The sequence below is a fragment of the Eumetopias jubatus genome, unplaced genomic scaffold (genome assembly GCF_037043125.1).
Source record: "Eumetopias jubatus isolate StellerSeaLion01/CBP00866 unplaced genomic scaffold, mEumJub1_p1.0 scaffold_1, whole genome shotgun sequence".
NCBI lineage: Eukaryota > Metazoa > Chordata > Mammalia > Carnivora > Otariidae > Eumetopias > Eumetopias jubatus.
Window position 1 is genome coordinate 86007627 of NW_028274807.1, and position 21917 is coordinate 86029543.

Sequence of the window (21917 nt, forward strand, 5' to 3'; positions counted from 1 at the left end):
TATTTTAAATTGCTTCAAAAATATCAATTATTTTTGATAAAGCAGCAAGAATTCTGTACTTTGTATTTTTGATTTCTTGAGCTTACCTCTCAAATTCTCTTGTCTTTGTGCATTCTTGGGCTCCTTTACTAATCACTATTAAGAAATCTTGTGTCAAAACAAATGGCACACGTTCCCGTTTATAACCAAATTTTTTCTTCTTGTGATCCAAAAAGTGTCCAAAATCTATATGAAACAGCTTTCAAAAATAAAGAATTATATTATAGCTTGACAAATGCAGAAATACAATATCCTGAATTAATAAATTTAAGAATGTGAAAACATTTTAAAAAGAGAAAGCTATTACTTGTCCATCATCTTTAACCATGATGTTACTATTGTGACGATCTCCAATGCCCAGAATGAAAGTAGCGACACAATAACCAGCACATGAACGTGTGAACAGGTCAATGGCTGCATCATATCTACAAAGAAGAAATAAACACCTGGTGAGTAGTGTGGTAATATAGAGTAATCCAGTCCAAATGGGGAAAAGATGGTCAAAGTCTGTATTGAAGAGTGGCAACAATCACTGACATTAAGATGAGGAAGTATTTCTATCCAAAGATTTGAGGTAGAAAGGACATTTCTGGATATCCTCTGACTAAAGGCGTAAGTCTTATTATGGTGAAAAAATACTGAACGTGTCATGAAAAAAATTTTCTTCTAATCATTTTAACAATGAACCAGAAGTAAATTTTGAAATGTTCAATGTTGACCTTGAAAAAAAATAAGGAGAAAAACACATTTTCGATACCTAAAATTAGATGTATAAAGTTGGGTAGATTAGGGATTCACCAAAATTGTAAGTAATTCTGATCAAACACAAAATCTCAAATACTTCAAAAGGTGAGCATATTTTTTTTCCAAAGTAAGTACAAATGTTTTCTCTGGTCTCAGAGAAATGTACGCAACTATTAAAAGACTCGTCTAACAAAACCTTAGATTGACATAGGAAAAAAAGAGTAACAGACTCACATTTCTCCTTTGTTCTTGTCTTTGAGCCACTGATGCAGTGTGTGGCTGTTGAACTGCAGAGCACCTTTCAGGCCACCTTTGCACTGAATCTGCATAATCGTGTGAGAATTTCGCACCACCTCAATAAGTCCCACACAGTCACCAATTGACAGACAACCATAAGGTAACATTCTGAAAAGGATCGAGACATTTGCAACTAAGTGATGGAATTTTAAAACAACAAATGTTTTAATAGGCTAATACAGGAATATTCTTAATGCAAATTTGTCATGGATGACCTTTATTCCTTTAACTTTCTCTTTTAAAATTAGAAAAATACTAGAAAAATCTTCAAAATTATCTGCCATCATTTGTTATAACCTTCAGCTGAGAAAGCACCTAATTGTATGAAAGAAAAGCACTAAGATTATTGTGGCAATTAAAATTTTATAAACATTTATGACTTAAAAAATATGGGTAAATTTCAGCTTGTTTAGCTGACATCTAAATAATACTTCAGGGCAGCAGTTCTCAAATTTTTGGTCTCAGGACTCCTCTATACTCTTAAAAATTACTGAGATCCCAAAGAGCTTTTATTTATGTGGGTTATATCTACTGATATTAGCAATCAAAATAGAGAAAAAATTATTCATTTGAAAATAAACTATTATGTGGTAATATAAATAACATCTTTTATGAAACAAAGAACCTTATATTAAAAAAAATTCTTGGGGTCCCTGGGTGGCTCAGTCGGTTAAGCATTTGACTCCTGGTTTCAGGTCAGATCATGATCTTGCGGTTGTGGGGCTCTGTGCTCAGCACTGAGTCTGCTTCAGATTCTCTCTCCCTCTTCCTCTGCCCTGCACTCTCTCTCAAATAAATAAAATCTTTACAAAAGAAATTCTTAGTAAGAAGAGTGACACTTTCCCATATTTTCAAATTTCTTTAATGTCTGGCTTCATAGTACTGAACTGGATTCTCATATATACTTCTGTATTCAATTTAATGCAATGTTTTAATTGAAGCATATGAAGAAAATCTGGCTTCGTACCATTATGTAGGTAGAAAAAGGAGGAGTACTGTAATACACTTTTCAGATAATTGTATTTTTCTTTGATACTATTCCAAAACTTGACAAAATGTAGTTTCTCAAGTTGCAATATGGAATGTGAAACCATATCAATAAACTCGTCAGACAGATTTTAATGTAACATAGTATATCTTGCCTCTGAATGGAACTTTTACCCATATGTGACTTGATCATATTCTGCACTGGTCATTTGGAAGATATTAGTTCACTGAGTTACAAAGATCTTTCAGATGGTGATACTTTTCATTGTACCAACTAAAAAAAATCACAATTGTTAATATTACCACTGATCTCATCAGAAAAGTCTTTACTTTGGGGGAGCTCTTATGCTTATGGTGGTACATACAATTTTTTCCAAATTCTAATTTTTGCTTGAAAGCTCAAATTTGATCTTTGACAACAAATACTGTCAGTTGTTCACCTTGAAGAGATAGGCTCATATCATTCATTTTCAAGAAAATGTCTGCCAAATAGCCATGTCTCATAACGAAAGCTTATCTATTAGTTATTCTTTAAGTAAAAATGGTTCCATGAAAAAAGCAGCTAGTATGGCTTGCAATTCTTTAATAACCCACAAATGCCTTTTCTTGATAAAACCATACTTGGGTATGCAGCAGAAGTGCTATATGGGTACCTCCTATTCATCACCGGGTAGTAAAAAGGACATGTAGTCAAGGGAGGTGTGAGCAGTTAAACACAAAATGAGAAAAACATCCCAACTGGCACAGAAGTACTAAAGTATGGTATTTCTTGCTCTGATGCTCTCCTAAGCTACTGTCTATGCTTTCCATCTTTCTTTTACTTCTTTTTAAAAAAGATTTTATTTATTTGAGAGAGAGATAGTGACAGAGACAGCAAGATAGAGTACAAGCCGGGAGGAGAGGGAGAAGCAGGCTCCCACTGAGCAGGGAGCCCGATGTGGGGCTCGATCCCAGGACCCTGGGATCTGAGCTGAAGCCAGCCACTTAACTGACTGAGCCACCCTCTTTTACTTCTTAAGTCCCTAAAAGAGTAACAGTCTTCACTTATTTTCATTTTCTCAATTCCATGTAGCGTAACTTCTATTGCCTACCACTCTACTGACTCAACTCTTACAGTTAACCATGAATCATCAAATCTAAAGGTTTTTTCATAGTCCTTATGCTCTTACATCCCCTGAAGCACCTGATACTATAAACTATGAATCTCTTCCCTTTTTTGGGTTCTGTGAATTACTTATTCTGGTCTACCTATCCCTTTGACCATTTCTTTTACAGAATCTTTCCTTCTACCTGCCCTGGTAAATGTAGGAATTTCTTAAGGTTGTACTCCTGCTCATTCTCTCTCACATTTTAATAATGTTGAACATGCTCATAGTTTAAAGAGTCACACAGTCCTATAAGGCTTGTGATATAAACAAAACAAAACAAAACAAAAAAAACAAGCAGAGAATCCAAGTTTTGGCAAGAATAAATAAAAATGCCGTGACTTTCTTACAATAAATTTTTTATTTAAAATCAAACTTTAAATAAAAATTTTTGCTTAAATTCCTTAAGTTAAAAAAATTTAGAAAATATTCTAAGACTTAAAAACTTCTTGAAGATCCAACTTACTTTCCAATGATCTAGCTTAAACTTTAAGTGCTTTTTAACAGTCATTAATTTAAAATTAAATACTGTAATTACCAGAGTTATATAGTTAAATCCTTTACTCTGTCTAGTTCTGCATTCTCTTTTGTTTTATACTTCCCTGGAGGCAGTGGTAGTAATGGGATGTATTATCTCTCAGACACAGATAGTTATACCAAAAGAGGAAACTTGATGCGTGTAACACTGTTTTTAAACAGGAAAGCAGAAGGGACTAAGCAAAGAATCAGGAGTTAAAAATTTGAAGTCGATGACCTAATTTTGTGCTTTCGCAAATTACTTGACATGTCCATTTTTTTTTTCTTTGCAACAAGATGATTCTACTATGTGTCACTGATATATTTTTACATACTAGTTACCCTCAATCTTTAATAGGCATACAAATAAGCCCTAATCTGCTCTGCTGGTGCAGCCAGAGTTGACTCCTATGCCCACTTATGGACAAAAATTCTTTTGGAGAGAGTGGCTTTGCTGGAATGACTCTAGACTTGCAAAGAGAAAGAGGGGTACACTGTGAGAAGCAGAAATGACAAGGACAAGATGAAGCATGACCGTAAACTTAGACATAATTGCAGAAGGTTGGGCAGAAACCAACAGAATGGCAAAAGCTTTAAGATGAGTTCTTTTCATAAATTTTGCTGTCAAACTGATTCAAGATTAAGAGGCTATATAAAGTTTTAAAATTAGAAAATTTATATTATGAAAGAACCTTTCTTTTAATCTCTTAACTTCTGAATGAAAATAGGGGGCTTTTGTGTCTCCTATGTCCTGTCCTAAAAACTGACACTCCAGACACAGCTGCAGTCTTTGCCAACTTATGAGAAACAGCTCTTCTTGACTAGCAGCATCTCGTAGCTATTCTACGCCAAGGAAGAGGAAGACAAATGAAAGTAGTGTAATCAACTAGTATTAATTACTACTCCCTACATTTCTTCATAGATACATGCCCCTTTATGCTTTATAACTGATGTTTACTAATAGTTTACTTTTTCAGGATAACTTTCAACATATATATTGCCTTACTGGTTACCTACCGAAGGTCAAGACCTTGATTTTGCCAGATATTTTCCATAATGCGAATTATTTGAAGTGTTAGCATATCTTGCCGTAAATCTGCAATTCAAATAATATGTATCACCACTTAATGCCATAAATGCAAACCTGGGTGTTAGGTCATCACGTTGCTTTCAAACAGAAAATAAATACAGCTAAATTTACTTTTCAAATTAATCTGTAAAGAAGCAGTATTTTGATTCTCTAGCCCATTTCTAAGGTATCTGCATAAACCCATCTATATAACAATGTAGGATAAGCTAGCATGTATTTCATAAAAATTTTATATTTAAACATTTAAAGTACTTATTTTTTTGAATCCTTAAATTTGAACCTGATATCGGGGTTAACAGAATTTAGTGCTGAAATGTCATTTCCCAATGGAAACCCATCCATGATCCTCCCATTGCTTCCTGCCACAGCTTGTTTTCCCAGTACATTAGGACCTTCTTTTATATGATTTCTTAGGAGACTACACCTTTCTTTTGTATCGTATTGTAATTTTATTTTTGTAATTATTTGTTTACTATCTCTCTTCTCCCTGCTAGACTGTAAACAGGGACTCTGTTTTATTCTTACAATTTGATGGCCTAGCACATCAAGTATTTATGGAATGAATGGATATTCACACAGCTAAGTAAATAATAGTTAGAAACTTATTTCAGGCCTTTTGATTCTCAATTTAGTACTTCTTTTCTTTTTAATAATTACATATACATTTTCTAGAGGTTAAGACATCCGTTTAATATTATATATTTTACCACATGCATATTCCTTAAATAGCTTTCAATAGTCTTCGTGATTCATAAATATCCTGTGTATAAAAAGACAGCTAAATTCATGCATCATAAGTTCATTAATACTCTTCCTTACCATCCCCATTTTTAAAGATGATCTCATTGTTCTGAAAGAGTAACTCTGACATGATGTCTGGGTTCTCCCAATTCAACCACAGTGGCCTTTTTGCAGAGGACATAATTCGACACTCTTCAAGCCTTTAAAATAGTTAAACACTTTACTAGGCACCTTACTTTTTAAATTCTTTTTACCCTCAAATTTATTTTAAAATACACAGACAATATAGTTTTTTGGTGTTATTAAAAAGTTAAAACTTTCTCAATTTCATTTATGAATTCATTTCTAAGGGAGTATAAAAAATAAATATTAAGCTTAAAACTTTCTTATATAATGTAGCATATGAATTTTCAACAAATGTAGGGATATGCCATTCGTTTTACAGACATTACATTTCATTTTTGAAATGAAACCAAAAATTCTGGCCAGAGAAGTTTTAAACTCTATTATTAAAGTAGTAAAAACTCATTCTGACTAAATGCAGTTCTGAACTTAAGAAATCTGAACAACTTATTTTGCAAGGTAGGACAATGGCAGAGGGAAGCATATATAATTGAACATTCTAATTATAATGGACATTTTAACTTTTCTTAAGATTTTCTCCAGGAAGGGTGCTTGTTTAAATATATCAATAAAACTTCCAATAAGGTTCATTACCTGAGATTTCCTAGTTGATGAGCAGGATTTAGAGGAGATAGGAAACCTTGTAGAGCATCCATGAAATCTGGTCGCCGCATCTGCTCAACTAAAAACTTCATCTGTACCTGATAAATGAGCATAATCATGTTTAAAAACTGATTTCGTGAAAGGTGAAACTAGCTGCTAATCTCTGTTATATGTTGGAACCTCAGTATTGTATAGTGTATGAATCCGTATCCTGTATCCTGATTAGAAAGGTTTCTCAGACACAGAGCAACACACCACAGGCAGTGGCAGGAGGGGCAGCTGTGTCCTGTCCTGTAAGAACTCTGCACGCTGACACAGGCAATGTTTTGGCTCTAGAGCCGGGCTTGGTCAATGACGGCAGTTTTTGTAAATCAAACTGCACTGGATATAGCCATGCCCATTCATTTAGATACTGGCTGCTTTCACACTAGAATAGCAGAGTTGAGTAGTTACAACAGAGGCTGCATGGCCTGTGAAGTCTAAAATATTTACTATCTGGCCTTTCAAGAAAAAGTTTGCTGACCTTTGTTATAGAAGAAAAACTATGGAGATACGAGGTTAGCTTAGTAACTTTACTTTTAAGCTTTGCTTTAGAAAACACCATATTCATTTTCTCTCTGTTGGGTTAAAAAAAGTCTAGTGAGGCTAAAGGCAATTGTTTGGAAAAGGACTTATAAAAACATTTGTTACACCGAGTCGCACACTATACTCAGGTTCTGGTATGTATGCAGAAACATCTCTTTAATCAACTGAAACCAGAGCCCAGACTGCTGAGCTATATCAGGCAATAACTGCCATTTTATTTTAGGAAATCTTCATCTATCTAAGATATAAAAGGTAAGTGGGGGACAAAAGAGGTTAGAAGCTAGGAATTCATAATAAATTAATTTTCATGCTGTAAATTTAGTAATAAAATTTTTTTTTTCCTTTTTCACTGTGGCTAAGTGAGTAGCTGGAAAATCTAGTTATCACTGACTAGAGCAGCTCTTGCTCATGTGAAAGGCATTTCTTTTTCTATCACTATCAACCCTAATGTTAGCACACTGCTTCCAATGCTTTATCATTGTTATGATAAAGCATGAAATCACCCAAAGAAACTGTTCTTGTTCCTATGGCATTTTCAGTTCCCTATCACAATCCCATTTAAACCAATAGTAATGTGAATAATGACTTTCACATTCCCAATTAATCCACTGTATCAGAGCCAAGCTGTGATATGAAAATTCCAGTTAAAAGAAATGCCTATACTTGCAAATTTAACTAATATCTAGTTTCTTTTTTCTTATCTGTTACAACATAAATATAGTAAGTTTTATTCTTTCAAAGCAGTATAATCCCCTCTAGCTCATGATTCCAGCATCAGAAGCAGTATAATAATAATTATTATTTTTAAATTTTTTTAAAGAGAGCACGTGTGAGCAGGGGCGGGGGCAGACAGAGAGAGAATCTTAAGCGGGCTCTACGCCCAGCACGGAGCCCAGGGCCAGGCTTGATCTCACGACCCTGAGATCATGACCTGAGCCAAAATCAAGAGTTAGATGCTTAACCAACTGAGCCACCCAGGTGCCCCCACAATTATTTTCTAATATCATTATTTGAACTTACATTCCACAAGTTCAATAAAATCAACTCAGTTACTCCACTCTATGACATTTAGATTAACACAGTAACTTCCTTTAAAATTTTTTTCATGCAGTATCAATGAAGATGCTGGAAAAATTCATTCAGTACTGCTAATTTACATTCTTTGTGCTTGGGGACTGATATGCTGGGATTTTTTTTTCCCCATTTCATTAGAGGTGAGGAATGATCTCACTTTTTACTACAGGATGTGGCAGATCGAAAAAAGGACAGAGAGGCGGAAGAGGTCATGAAAACACATTCCTCAGGTACACCAGGTTAGACTCCCGATCACCAGTGTGTGATGATGTTCACTGCATGACTAAGAGTCCATTTTAAACTTAGAAATGTACAAATTAATTTCTTTACACTTATTTTCAGGGTCATTACTGAAAGATAATAAATGACACAAAATAAGGAAAAATAATTTTAAAAGTCAGGACTGTGTAAAAGAGAAGGAAGGGAAAGAAGAAAGGACTAACATTTACTGGGCACCGCCTGCGCTCTGGGGACTGTGATATGTACTTCAGTGCATCTCATGTAATTTAATTCTCACAACTACACTATGTAGAAAGTATCACTGCCATTTATAAAGGAGGAAAATGGATCTCAAAGACTAAATAATGTGTCTAACATTACACAGTTGAAGAGTTTCAAAAACAAACTAAAGATTCACATACCTTTTGTGTTTCATCCTTCTTCTCTTGTTTGAGAATGTCAGTTAAGTTAATGAGCTTTTCCATAGCCTCAACTTGCCTATTTAGGTGCTTCAAATACATCCCGCATGCACGACAATAGGACTCCAAAAGAAGGCCAAACCTCTGACTAACAGTTTTATTGTGCATCTCAGATCTAAAAGAGCAGCGTAAGATTAAAAAAAAAAAAAAAGACCCACATATACACATGCACGCACACACTGCATTACATATATGGTCTTAAATAAATATATGTAGTCTTTTTTTCTAATGTTATAATCATACTAACAATAAAATGATTTAAAATCTATCATTTGAAAGCAAAATAATCAAGAATTTAAGACAGTTCCTGGAAGTGTAAATTTAATAAACTAGCCTATAGGCCTATTTCAACTACTTTTCATTTACTAATCTTAGCACAAGATATATTAACTATAGAGAACAAACTGATGGTTACTGGAGGGGAGGTGGTTGGGGGCTGGGTGAAATAGGTGATGGGGATTAAGGCGTGCACTTGCTTTAATGATGAGCACTGGGTGTTGTATGGAAGTGTTTAATCATTATATTGTACATATTGTATTACTAATATGTAATACTAATATTATACTGCATGTTAACTAACTGGAATTTAAATAAGAACTTAAAAGGAAAGATATATAAACATGAAACAAGTAAATTCAGGACAAAAGTAATAAAATGAATAGGGAGGGAGTGAAGAGCGAGTGAGTACTATTTGACTCTTGTGGCATACATGTCCCTTTTCTATACTGTCTTTGAATTTAAGTTATTTTAAACTTAGCTTCGAGATTCCATTTTGATTCATTTTAACATTTAAAAAATGAAGTTAATTATCAAAAAAGTCAATTATAAATCTTTCTAAATTTAGAAAAGTGTATGGTTTATGATCTCACTTTGAGTATTAGATAGATCATATTCTACAAAATACTTTTAATTCTTGTATTTATTTATTTGAGAGAGAGAGAGAGTAAGAGAGAGCATAAGAGGGGAAAGGGGAGAGAGTGAGGGAGAAGCAGACTCCCCGCTGAGCAGGGAGCCCAGTGCGGGACTCAGGGATCATGACCTGAGCTGAAGGCAGTTGCTTAACCAACTGAGCCACCCAGGTGCCCAAATACTTTTAATTCTTAATTAGCTTGTTTTCTGAAACTTGGGATTTTTGTCATTATTGTTCTGAATTCCAAGGCAGGATTTTTTTCTTCCCCTTTATTTTGGGTATTTTAATCCACATATAAGTGAAAACCAACTGCAATATTAACCAGTATTAATCTAGCATATTTTGCTTTGCTTAAAGTAAAATCAAAGTCTTTAGAAATATTTCAGCTCTCATTTCTGTATAAAATTCAGCTTTGAATTTTATTGCTTATTAATATTAAAGAGAAAAAGTTGAAGGGAAGCTTACCACTGGTACAATATACTTTCATTATGGCAAACTCTTTCAGACAAAAACAACAGTATATAATATTTATAGATCTGTTAAGAAAGAAAGTAATATATATCAAAAGAATTTACTGGGAAAATAATGTGACTTACTTTAAATGCCAAAAGAAAAAGTGCCCAATCCTTTGATTAGTCAATGCTTTCTTGAGTAAAAATCTCACAAGCAGGTTATCCAAATACTGTTCATATTTTAGGACCTATGTGATTAAACACGAAGATAAAAACAACATTGCATCAATCAGGGTCAATTTTTGCATAGTTGGATTTAAAGAAAATTTTTTAGAAAGTAAGTAGGTACTACTAGTAATAAAACTGATTTTAAAAAAGGCATAAAACCAGTGTAGATAAAGATCCACAGTTTGGATAAAGTTGCATGGACTTAGAATAGAACATTATTTTTCTATTTTACATTATTTTACCTGTACTAGCTGAATTAGGTACTGAGAAAGCTTGTCATCTGTTAAGTATTTTTCCAAGCACCGAACAGCAAAACCTCGAACCATAGGATCTGGGTAATTACAGTCCAGAAGCTCCATAGCCTGTTCAGGTTTGATTGGAGGCCAGTCTTTTACTAAGCAGTACATCTGTTATGGGAAAGACAAATCATATTTAAAAAGGAAAGGCAATTGTGAGTGAACTCTCTAAGACATTGTCTTAATTTATTATTTTAAAATTAGTTAAGAGCTCTCCTTATGAATTTGGTGTTTAAAATGTTCAATTCTAATTAATTTTATCAGTGGAGTGTTGTGAATGGTATTTTTCTCCACTATATTATCATTACTAATATAAAAACATAGTCTCTTTCACCTCTTATGCAGACTTTCTGAGAGAAAACAATTTGAGTGACACACCAATTGTATACAACAGTTATTCTGTAATCTCAAACATGCATTTACCTGCGCTACTTCATCTCTAGAATTCCATTTAACGGACAGAAGCAGTTTGGGTAGAATTTCAGGGATAGTTACACAATAGTGTCTGTGTGGAAAAGACAAAACAAACAAAAAACATTCTTGCATGTTATTCAAAAGGCCTAGATATCTAAATTTTCAACTATGTAATCTTTCCAAACACTTTCAAAACTTACCATTATTAGCAAACCATTCTTTAAAATCAAAAGAAATCAGCATTTAACACTATAGTTGCATATTTATGCACATATACACTTAGTTATAATGTCAAGAAAGACAAAAGAAAAATCCAAATGGAAGACAGATACTTTGAACAAATTATGAACTTATAACACTATAGAGCTCCTTTTATGTACCTACTTACCCCATAGGAACCATGAGAAGAGTCGCCACTTCTACTGTAGTCACTGGACAAAATTTATGTTTCAATGGACTTTCTGTAGAAATGTGCTGCAACTGCTTTATTTAAATAAACCAGTATTTACTACCCCAAGTAGTGGGGTAATTCTTCATAAATGAAAATAAAGCATTGCACTATCACTTTGAGGAAGTGTAAGAAAAAAATGGAAGGAACGCCTAAAAATTGAAATATCTAGACCAACTACCTCACAACTAAATTGATCTAAAGCTGTAGGGCATTTTTTTTTCTTCAGATCTTGAATTTCATTAAAAAAAGCCCCCAAAATCAAATCTTAAAAAAAGTCATATCAGGGATTTAGAATTTTAAAAAAGCCTTCAAGCCTTGAAGGTGGAAGGTTAGCACCAATGCAGCATGATTTTCTAGAAATATTGATCTTTATCCACAGTTTAAAAAAGAGTAATGTTTATAATAAAAAGTCACGTAAATTATGCTTTATGTACTTTAACAAGTATGGTAGAACCTTCAAGATAAGCCAAAATCTGTTGTTCCTTCTGTAACAGAAGAAACAGGGAATCTCCATCTTAATATTTACCTGTGGCTCCACAGAAAATCTTTCTCTTGCTCAGTGATTTCAGATAGAGGATCTCGGGTACAAATTGCTCGGAGCTGTTCTTTATCATTTTCTCTTAATTCGTTGTCTCTAGCTAGTCTGTTACTCTGCAAAATAAAGTAATATCTTATAATGATTTCCTTTGCCATATTTTTTCCTGGATTCATGAGTGATCTACAAAAAAAGACAATGGCCAACAACTCTATATTGCTTATTAACTGTTGTGAAACAGTTTATTCTCATCATAAGCCTCTATTTTCAGGGCTAGGGGAGAATCAACTTAAGGCAGTATTTGCAGAACAAATCCAGTATCTTAGTTAACATTAACAACAGCCATAGAACAGTAACTACCAAAGTGAGTCAGGCATAAGACCAGACTGGGATACTCAGGGGTAGAAGTGAGTAACTGATTTCTCTTCCTGATGAGGCCCCTTCCTAGTATTCTATTAACTAATCTGCTCATGTTTCTGGAATAATATGAAATAGTAAAATAATAAAATAAAAATGTAAATTCTTTCATAATCTTTGCTCAAATACATCCTTATAATCACTGCAAGGCTTTCAAATTTAAAAAGTAAAAGTAAGTAAGAGAAAAAAGGAAAAGAAATACCCCCATTAAAACACTGGACATTAAATGTTTGGAAACTAAAATGAAAATACCATATCCTTTGGTATAATTCCAAGATTCTAAGTAACATATTTATTCCCTTTAAATACAGATATATTAACTGCATAATGAGTAATTATCAATGTATATTAATATATCATGAAAACAAGTATACATCCCTTGGAAGGTTACACATATTCCCAATGGCTAAAAATGAAAGCAGGCATCCATGCCACTTGGTTTTTATTAACATTTTTAAACATTTTATTAACATTTAAATATTAATTTATCCAATAATATAAAGAAATATTGGCACATGTCCATCAACAAATATTTATTAAAACATGTAGCGTGTGCCTTGTTTTGTTCCTACTGCTGGGAACAGAAGAACCTGCACTAACAGGGTCCCCATTATAGTGAAAAATTAAACGAACAAATAAAAAAAATTGGCAAGTTGATACAAATACTTTGGGTGATGTAATGGAGAATGACTGAGTGGCTATACTTTACACTGGGTGTTTGGAAATGGCCTCTGAGAAGGGAATATTTATTTATTTATTTTTAAAAAAGATTTTATTTATTTATTCATGAGAGACAGAGGGAGAGAGAGAGAGAGAGAAGCAGAGGGAGAAGCAGGCTCCCAAGGAGCAGGGAGCCCGATGCGGGACTCGATCCCAGGACCCTGGGATCATGACCTGAGCCGAAGGCAGATGCTTAACCAGAGCCACCCAGGTGCCCCAAGAAGGGAATATTTTATTAGTGATCCAAATGACAAGACAGAACCACCCACACTAACAACAGGGAAAAGACCACTGCAGATGGAGGAAACAGTGAAAGTGACCCAATGAGAGAATGAGTTTGGAGTGAGGGAGGAACAGGAAGAAGACCTGTGAGCCTGAAGCCCAGTGGATGAGGGGAGCGGTGATGAGAGGTCAGAGCACGTAAAATTTGCAAATCAGGGTAAAAGGTTTGGATTTTATTTTTAGCAAAAGCTATTTAAGGGATGATTTATGTTTTACAAAGATTATTCTAGCTGCTTTGCAGGCTGAGGAAGACCATTTAGGAGGCTATTGTAATACTCCAGGTGAGAGATAACAAATACTTAACCCTTGATTCACCAGGAAAAGTAGTCATTATCATTTATCATCTTGGTCCAAGTGACTCTTAATATTATTGGCTTATTTTTAGTTGTTTTCATTTTTAACACAAAATAAATGTGAAAAACAACTTTATTAGATATCTTATTAAGAATTTAAACGCAGCAGAACCAAATTCATAATCCAAAATGGGCAACATCCTTTCAATGCCATTAATTGCTTGCTCATCAACTGTCATGCATGAGCCTGGAACATACACATCTTATAGATACTGATTCCTGACTTCAAATGCATACCTAGTAAGTTCTAGCTTATCATTACTCCTGGTTTTTCTTCTTGTACTTGAACTGTCAAAATGTAATACTTTTGAGAACTTTTATAGTAATCCAAGCAATTTTATATTTCTACATCACCGTTTTCCTTCTACGCATCTTTTCATACACACCTGCGTGTGATATTTATCCACTTAAAAAGTATATCAAGTAAATTTTGGTGTACAGCAGCATTAAAACTGGAAAGAAAGATGAGGTGTGGTCCAAGTTCTCATCAAAAAATGTGCGATGAAGTTATTCCTGCTGAATGACTAACTGCATGTGAATACCATATTCCTTTTTGTCCTTGGAAATACATTGTTCACTCATCATATCTTGAGTTCGAGAAAATTCATCTAAGATATTATTTGATGTTTTCCCTATACGATCAATTTTACTACCATCATTAGAGTCTGGAGTAATGATTCTCAAGTGGCGTAATTTTGTACCCTCTACCTCCCAGGACCTTTTATATTGTATCTTAGATTTATAAAAGTTTATAAAAATAAATATTTTTTTTCTTTAAAGAAAAAATTCTAAGAAAAAAAAGTCATAAAATATCAATCCTTACAAAGAGTTAGAACTGCTCAAAAAAGAAACTCAAAGCTAACTGAGACAGACTCTGATGGTAAAGTGAATGTATGAATAAAAACAGGAGATAAATGAGTCTTAATGATTTTAAATTAGTTCATACTTATCCAAACACCTGCTACATATCTCTGAAAGTATACTGGCAGGAAGGTTATGATTATTACTAATCAGTTTACAAAAGGGATTTGTAAACTCCTTACTGAGAACACAGCTATAAACTAATAAAGTTCCTCAGTGCAGGATTCCAGCTGCCCCAGGGAGGCATATTTCAGACCTCCTGGCCCCATACTCATTGGTTGGTCTAAGTATAATGTATCACGAGGCCAAAGAAAGAGCGATAAATTGGAAACTAGGGAAAGAGACAACAAAGAACAAAAATACCTTCTTCTCTTAGCACTGACGCCATTGCCCTTGAGAAATAAGAGAGTTAATGGTCCTTGAACCCAGTTATACTGTGGTTCCAAAGTAATGGCCAAGATCAGACAACTTGATCCATATTTAAACTCCCATTTTATATGTAATCTTTTCCAGGGGATTTGGAGTATGGTGGTAACAAAGCTCTCCTCTACTTCCAAGGTCAACTAACAACATACTCATACTTTCGTTTCAACTTTAAGGTTACTATCTCAGAGAATTAAAAAGTTCTTTCTTGAACCCAATATATATCAGCTTTTCACCCCAACCCTCTGTAATCATTCTTGGCACACTACTGGTTTTTCCATCCTAGCACCTACCATGATTTATAATCTTATATTTCTTTTACCACTTTAATGTCTATTTTCACATTAGACTGCATACACAATGGAGGTCTCTTTAGGTCACAACTTTATTACCTAGTACCTCTCATACAATAAATACAAACATAGTTGGCATTCAATAAATATTTGTTAAATGAAGGCAGGCTAGGGCTCTGAATAAACTAAGAGGCAGAACTGCAGTAACAATATTAGCATATGGAGAATGTGATTATATCGCAACTCTGTCCAGAGCCCATAGTAACTAAAACACATGAACCCTTCTTCAAACAAAGAGGATAAACCCAAATCCAGCGATTATGACTGATACTTAAGAAAACTCAGTGATCAGCCTTACCAGTCCTGCATGGGAATAGCTAAATCCTGCTTCCCGAGACACCGACCAGTTGGCATGCTCTTCAATCACTGACATATCTGGGAACTTTACCACACTGCTGAACCAGTCAAACTCCAACTCTAAGCATGGGGTTTCCTAAGAGATGGAATAAAAGTTATCATATATATTGTGCTTAACTGTCATAAAAAAAGGAAAAAATTCTAATTTATGATAATAAAAAGCTTACTTTATTTGGATTTGACCCAGTAACACCAATAGGGTTCAGCAAATCTTCTAATCCATGAGGTACTGGCCAAAGATTCAGAGCCATTTTTCCAGATACTAGAGTATCTGTGTAATCAAACAAGTTTATATTTCCCCAGGCCAATGGACAGTGTTCCTTCAAAAACGAACAGAAAAATATTCACTACTCTGTGGATTAAATTACAAAATGCATTTCAAAACACTTTTCTTCCCCAGAAAGAATTCAATAACTATCGCTACAATGGTATCTATAATAAGCCACATCATTTTTTTTTGAAAATACAAGCACTTTCTGTTTTCCCATTTGAAATTACATGAATTTGTCTTTAATTATAAATAGGAAATACGAACCAAAGCAAGTCAGGCAGATATCGGCATGTAGTCACCTAACAGATATCTGTGGGTAGTCACTCTGCATGTTTAAAAATTGTGTCAATGCAAACTCAGGAGATACTCATCGTAAATAAACTCAGGAAGCTCTCCTGAGGTATTCTTCTATGAGACATTTATTAAAAATTTAAAAATATTTGACTAATTTTTTTAGATAAAGAAAAAAATCCATTTCTTGATAAAAATTCCAATCAGCAGTATAATTAGGAGTTTTTTACAGGTAAATATAATTATTCCTTCTGAAATATTTTACCTCTTTAGCACCCTTTCGGCCTTTAACAGAACAAATGGAAAGGCAAAGTCGAGCAGCACGAGGAAGATCAGGAATGTATATATCATAATTTAGCCATTCATTCCACCTATGTAAAATTTTAAAGAAAAAAAGAATTTACCAAAAAAAGGCTTTATCCAGAGTATATAAACAACTCCTACAAATCAACAAGAAAATGAAAAATCAAATAAAAACAGGCCAGAGATCAACTGAAATAGACATACTTCACAAGATCATATCCAAATGGCCAATAAACATAAAAATGTAGTCATTATTATTTGTCATCCAAAAAATGCAAAATAAAATCTCATGGAAATATTACTATACAAGAGATTGGCTAAAACTATAGAGGCTGATGATACCAATGATGATACCAAGGGAGGGTAAGGAGTTGTAGTAACAGGAAATCTCACACATTGCTAGTGATGAGTATTTGCAAATATCCCCCGAGTGTTAACAAACCAAATGTCCAAAAGTTGAATATATTGCAGTATATTTGTATAATGGAATACTATACAATAATGGAAATAAACATATTACTTACAATATGGATGAAATCTTACAAACATGAGTGAAAGAAACTAGACATAAAAGAGTATCTATTCCTTGAGTACATTTATGTAAAATTCAAGAACAGTTCAAACTGAAAAATAATGTTAGATGTCAGCAAGTTGTTGCCTTTGGGGAGGTGAGAAGGTTAATGGGAAGTGGCAATGTCATATTTCTGGTAAATGTTCTATTTCTTAACCAGCAGAGTGGTTATATAGGTATTAACTTTGTGATAATTCACTGAACTTTATGAATACAACTTATATACTTTTATTATTATTTTATTCACCATACATCATTAGTTTTTGATGTAGTGTTCCATGATCATTGTTTGCGTATAACACCCAGTGCTCCATTCAGTACGTGCCCTCTTTAATGCCCATCACCAGGCTAACCCATCCCCTCACCCCCCTCCCCTCTAGAACCCTCAGTTTGTTTCTCAGAGTCCATAGTCTCTCATGGTTCGTCTCCCCCTCCGATTTCTCCCCCTTCATTCTTCCCTTCCTGCTATCTTCTTCTTCTTCTTTTTTTTTTTTCTTAACATATAACGTATTATTTGTTTCAGAGGTACAGGTCTGTGATTCAACAGTCTTACGATTTATATACTTTTAATGCATTTGTGCTATACTTCAGTAAAAAAAAATAATTAAAAACAAACTAGCTTACAGAAAAGGCACAGGAAAGAGGGAAACTAAACAAGAAGAGTGAGATTTCCTATTATTATTACAATTATATTCACTTTTACATATGGTATAGTTTTATTCAGAAGAACCCGTTAAGTATGTAACTAAAATGAAGGATATGTAAGCGTAAAGTATTTGAAGTTGAGAATAACTACTTCACAAGAGGTAACAGTTAACATTCATAATAAGGAAAGAATAAAAAGTTGCTTTAGAAAGTGATGACAAATATTTATGGTAAATTCCTTTCAATTTACTGGATATTATATGTGAAATTATGTCTATATTTGGTGGACATATTTGTAAAGAGCCAATTAACAATACATTGTTGCTTTTTTTTTAAAAGGTTTTATTTATTCATTTGAGAGAAAGTACAAGCAGGAGAAGGGGCAGAGTGAGAGGGAGAAGCAGACTCCCCGCTGAGCAGGGAGCCCAAGGTGGGGCTGGGCTCGATCCCAGGACCTGAGATCATGACCTGAGCTGAAGGCAGTTGCTTAACTGACTGAGCCATCCAGGTGCCCCACAACACATTGTTTTGTCTTGTTTTGAAACAGCATAGCAACAGTTACCAGTATAAAGTCAGAAGTCAGACTACCTAGAGTAGATTCCTGTTCCTACTATTTTATTAAATGTGTGACCCTTTGTGATGTGATGAGCACTGGGTGTTATCTGCAACTAATGAATCACTGAATATTACATCAAAAAAAAAACAACTAATGATGTACTATATGTTGAATTTAAATAAAAAAATGTGTGACCCTTGCTTTTGTCTGTTTTCTCATCTGTGAAATAAGACTAATAATAGCACTTACTCCCTAAGGTTGTTGTGAAGATTAAATGAGATAACACAAATAAAGGGGTGCCTGGCTGGCTTGGTCAGATAACATAAGTAAAGTGATTAGAATAGTAACTGGTCCACAGCAAAAGTTCAAGTGCTAAGATGTTAATCTAGAAAATCTCTTCAAAAGGTTTTTTCATAATTCTATTTTTTATTATAAATAAGACCTAACAATAAAATGGCATAAAATTCTATTTTTAATTAGCCAAACTAAGGTATGAACTTTATCAGTAAAATAAGTTCTACTTATGGACAGAGATAAAAAAAAAAATATGGTCCTTTGATGCAGAGAATGCTTACATTTAAGTGGGAGAACTTAGTAATAAGAAATTCTAAAGGGGAAAGAAACAATAAATGCAAGTAGAAGAAATACTGTGGGATCTGATAAGGCTACAATAATTTAGAAAAACTAAAGATACACGTACTCACATGTACCCAAGAGTTTTTATTACTTCTAAAACTTTAGAATTGCTTATAATAAATGAGAAATATTCTACACACTTTCTAAGAGAGCTATGTCCTATAAATGTAGTTGTTCAATACTATGCCAATTGACCAAAACATGTTTCTCTCTTCCTCTAAAGTCCATACAGACACATGCGTGCACACATCAATTAAATTCTTTATTTTTAGGCAACGGTTTGATATATATATTCCAAATTTATTCTGATTTTGGAGAGGACTGGTAACATCTATGAAGAAATCATTAAGTGGCTACTTTACCTAGTATATGGGAAGTACGGATTTGGAATAATCACTTAATCTCAGTAAGAATTTTTTTTAAATCAACTTTTCTACCTTTCTAATAACTTCATATTCTTTTATCCTTGATTTTAATTTTGTGAATACAGAAGAGTTAAAAAATCTACTTAAATCCTCATACTATTACCATAGGGATTTTACCCTTTACCTAGTTTTATTAAGTATTTTAATTTTAATTCCAATATAGTTAAACATAGTTATATTAGTTTCAGGTGTACAATATAGTGATTCAACAATTCTATACAGTACTTACTCATCATAAGTGTACTTGTAATCCCCATCACCTATTTTTCCCATCGCCCCCATAACCTCCCCTCTGATGACCCTGTTTGTTCTCTATAGTTAAGAGTTTCTTGGTTTGTTTACTTTTTTCCCCTTTGTTCATTTGTTTTATTTCTTAAATTCCACATGACTGAAATCATATGGTATGGTATTTGTCTTTCTCTGACTCATTTTGCTTAGCATTATAACTCTCTAGCTTCATCCATGTTGCTGCAAATGGCAAGATTTTTCTATGGCAGAATAATATTCTATTGTGTGCATGTGTGTGTGTGTGTACATAGCTCTTTAGCCATCCATCTATCAATGGACACTTGGGCTGCTTCCATAATTTGGCTATTGTAAATAATGCTGCTATAAACTATAGAAGTGCATGTAGCTTTTCAAATTAGTGTTCTGTCTTCTTTGGGTAAATACCCAGTAGCAGGATTACTGGATCATAGGGTAGTCCTTTTTTAATTTTTTTTTGAGGAACCTCCTTACTGTTTTCCATAGTGACTGCACCAGTTCACATTACTAGCAACAGTGCATGAGGGTTCCTTTTTCTCCACAAACTCACCAACACTGTTGTTTCTTGTGTTTTTTATTTTAGTCACTCTGACAGGTGTGAGGTAGTATCTCCTTGTAGTTTTGATTTGCATTTCCCTGATGATGAGTGATGTTGAGCATCTTTTCATGTGTCTATTGGCCATCTGGATGTCTGACTTCTTTGGATATGTCTGTTCATGTCTTCTGCCCATGTTTTAATTGGTTTATTTGGTTTTTGGGTGTAGAGTTTTTTAAGTTCTTCATCTATTTTGGATACTAACCCTTTATTGGGTATGTTGTTATTCAGTAGGCTGTCTTTTAGTTTTGTTGTTTCCTTTTCTGTACAGAAGTTTTTTATTTTGATGTAGTCCCAATAGTTCATTTTTGTTTCTGTTTCCCTTGCCTTTGAAAACATGTCTAGCAAGAAGTTGCTGCCTGTGTTCTCTTCTAGGATTTTGATGGATTCCTGTCTCACATTTAGGTCCTTCATCCATTTTGAGTTTATTTTTGTGTATGGTGTAAAAAAAGTGGTCCAGTTTCATTCTTCTGCATGTGGCTGTCCAATTTTCCCAACACTGTTTATTGAAGAGACTGTCTATTCTTTCTTGTTTTGTCGAAGATTAGATGACCATAGAGTTGAGGGTCCATTTCTAGGTTCTCTATTCTGTTCCATTGATCTATTTGTCTGTTTTTGTGCCAGTACCATACTGTCTTGATGTTACAGCTTGAGGTCTGGAAATTGTGATGCCTCCAGCTTTGTTTTTCTTTTTCAACATTGAGTCTTTAGGATTTTTTTTTTAATTTTATTTCATTATGTTATGTTAATCACCATACATTACATCATTAGTTTTTGATGTAGTGTTCCATGATTCATTGTTTGCATATAACACTCAGGGCTCCATTCAATACATGCCCTCTTTAATACCCATCACCAGGCTAACCCACCCCCTCACCCCTCTCCCCTCTAGAACCCTCAGTTTGTTTCGCAGAGTCCATAGTCTCTCATGGTTCGTCTCCCCCTCCAATTCCCCCCCTTCATTTTTCCCTTCCTACTATCTTCTTCTTTTTTTTAACATATAATGTCTTATTTGTTTCAGAGAGTCTTTAGGATTTTCTAATAGAATATCATGTCATTTGCCAATAGTGGAAGTTTTACTTCTTCCTTACCAATTTGGATGCCTTTTATTCCTTTTTCATGTCTGATTGCTATGGCTAGGACTTCCAGTACTATGTTGAATAAAAGTGGTGAGAGTGGACGTCCTTGTCCTGTTCCTGATCTTAAGGGGAAAGACCCAATTTTTCACCATTGAATATGATGTTAGCTGTGGGTTTTTCATAGATGGCCTTTATTATGTTGAGAGTTTTTATCATGAATGGATGTTGTACTTTGTCAAATGATTTTTCTGCACCTACTGAAATGATCATATGGTTTTATTCTTTCCCTTATTGATGTAGGATATCATGTTGACTGATTTGCAACTACTGCCACCCTTGCATCCCAGGAATAAATCCCACTTGATTGTGGTGAATGATTTTTTTAATGTATTGTTGGATTTGGTTTGCTAATATTTTGTTGAGGATTGTCATGTTCATCAGAGATACTGGCCTGTCATTCTAAACTAGAGAATTCTTGAAGAAAAGATAATCAAATTTAAGTCTTCTCTAAATAGCTAATTTACTAAAATTTTGAGCTTTTAATCTTATATTATTAAACAAATTTACATTTTGCTTTTATAAAACTA

The 21917-nt window shown here is 34.0% G+C and overlaps 1 protein-coding gene across 4 annotated transcripts in view; it reads right to left on the minus strand.

Moving 5' to 3' along the window:
* Positions 1 to 21917, minus strand: part of PIK3CA (phosphatidylinositol-4,5-bisphosphate 3-kinase catalytic subunit alpha) — a 77641-nt gene that overhangs the window by 4221 nt on the left and 51503 nt on the right. For all 4 annotated transcript variants that reach the window (XM_028100847.2, XM_088025387.1, XM_088025384.1 and 1 more), the window contains exons 7-20: positions 16522 to 16627; positions 15862 to 16014; positions 15636 to 15770; positions 11920 to 12044; positions 10952 to 11033; positions 10475 to 10639; positions 10149 to 10252; positions 8586 to 8757; positions 6277 to 6383; positions 5638 to 5759; positions 4746 to 4824; positions 1018 to 1188; positions 347 to 464; positions 87 to 238 (exon numbers count right to left, since the gene is read on the minus strand). In XM_028100847.2, the coding sequence (XP_027956648.1) occupies positions 87 to 238; positions 347 to 464; positions 1018 to 1188; positions 4746 to 4824; positions 5638 to 5759; positions 6277 to 6383; positions 8586 to 8757; positions 10149 to 10252; positions 10475 to 10639; positions 10952 to 11033; positions 11920 to 12044; positions 15636 to 15770; positions 15862 to 16014; positions 16522 to 16627 (1791 nt within the window). The remainder of the gene's footprint in view (positions 1 to 86; positions 239 to 346; positions 465 to 1017; positions 1189 to 4745; positions 4825 to 5637; positions 5760 to 6276; positions 6384 to 8585; positions 8758 to 10148; positions 10253 to 10474; positions 10640 to 10951; positions 11034 to 11919; positions 12045 to 15635; positions 15771 to 15861; positions 16015 to 16521; positions 16628 to 21917) is intronic.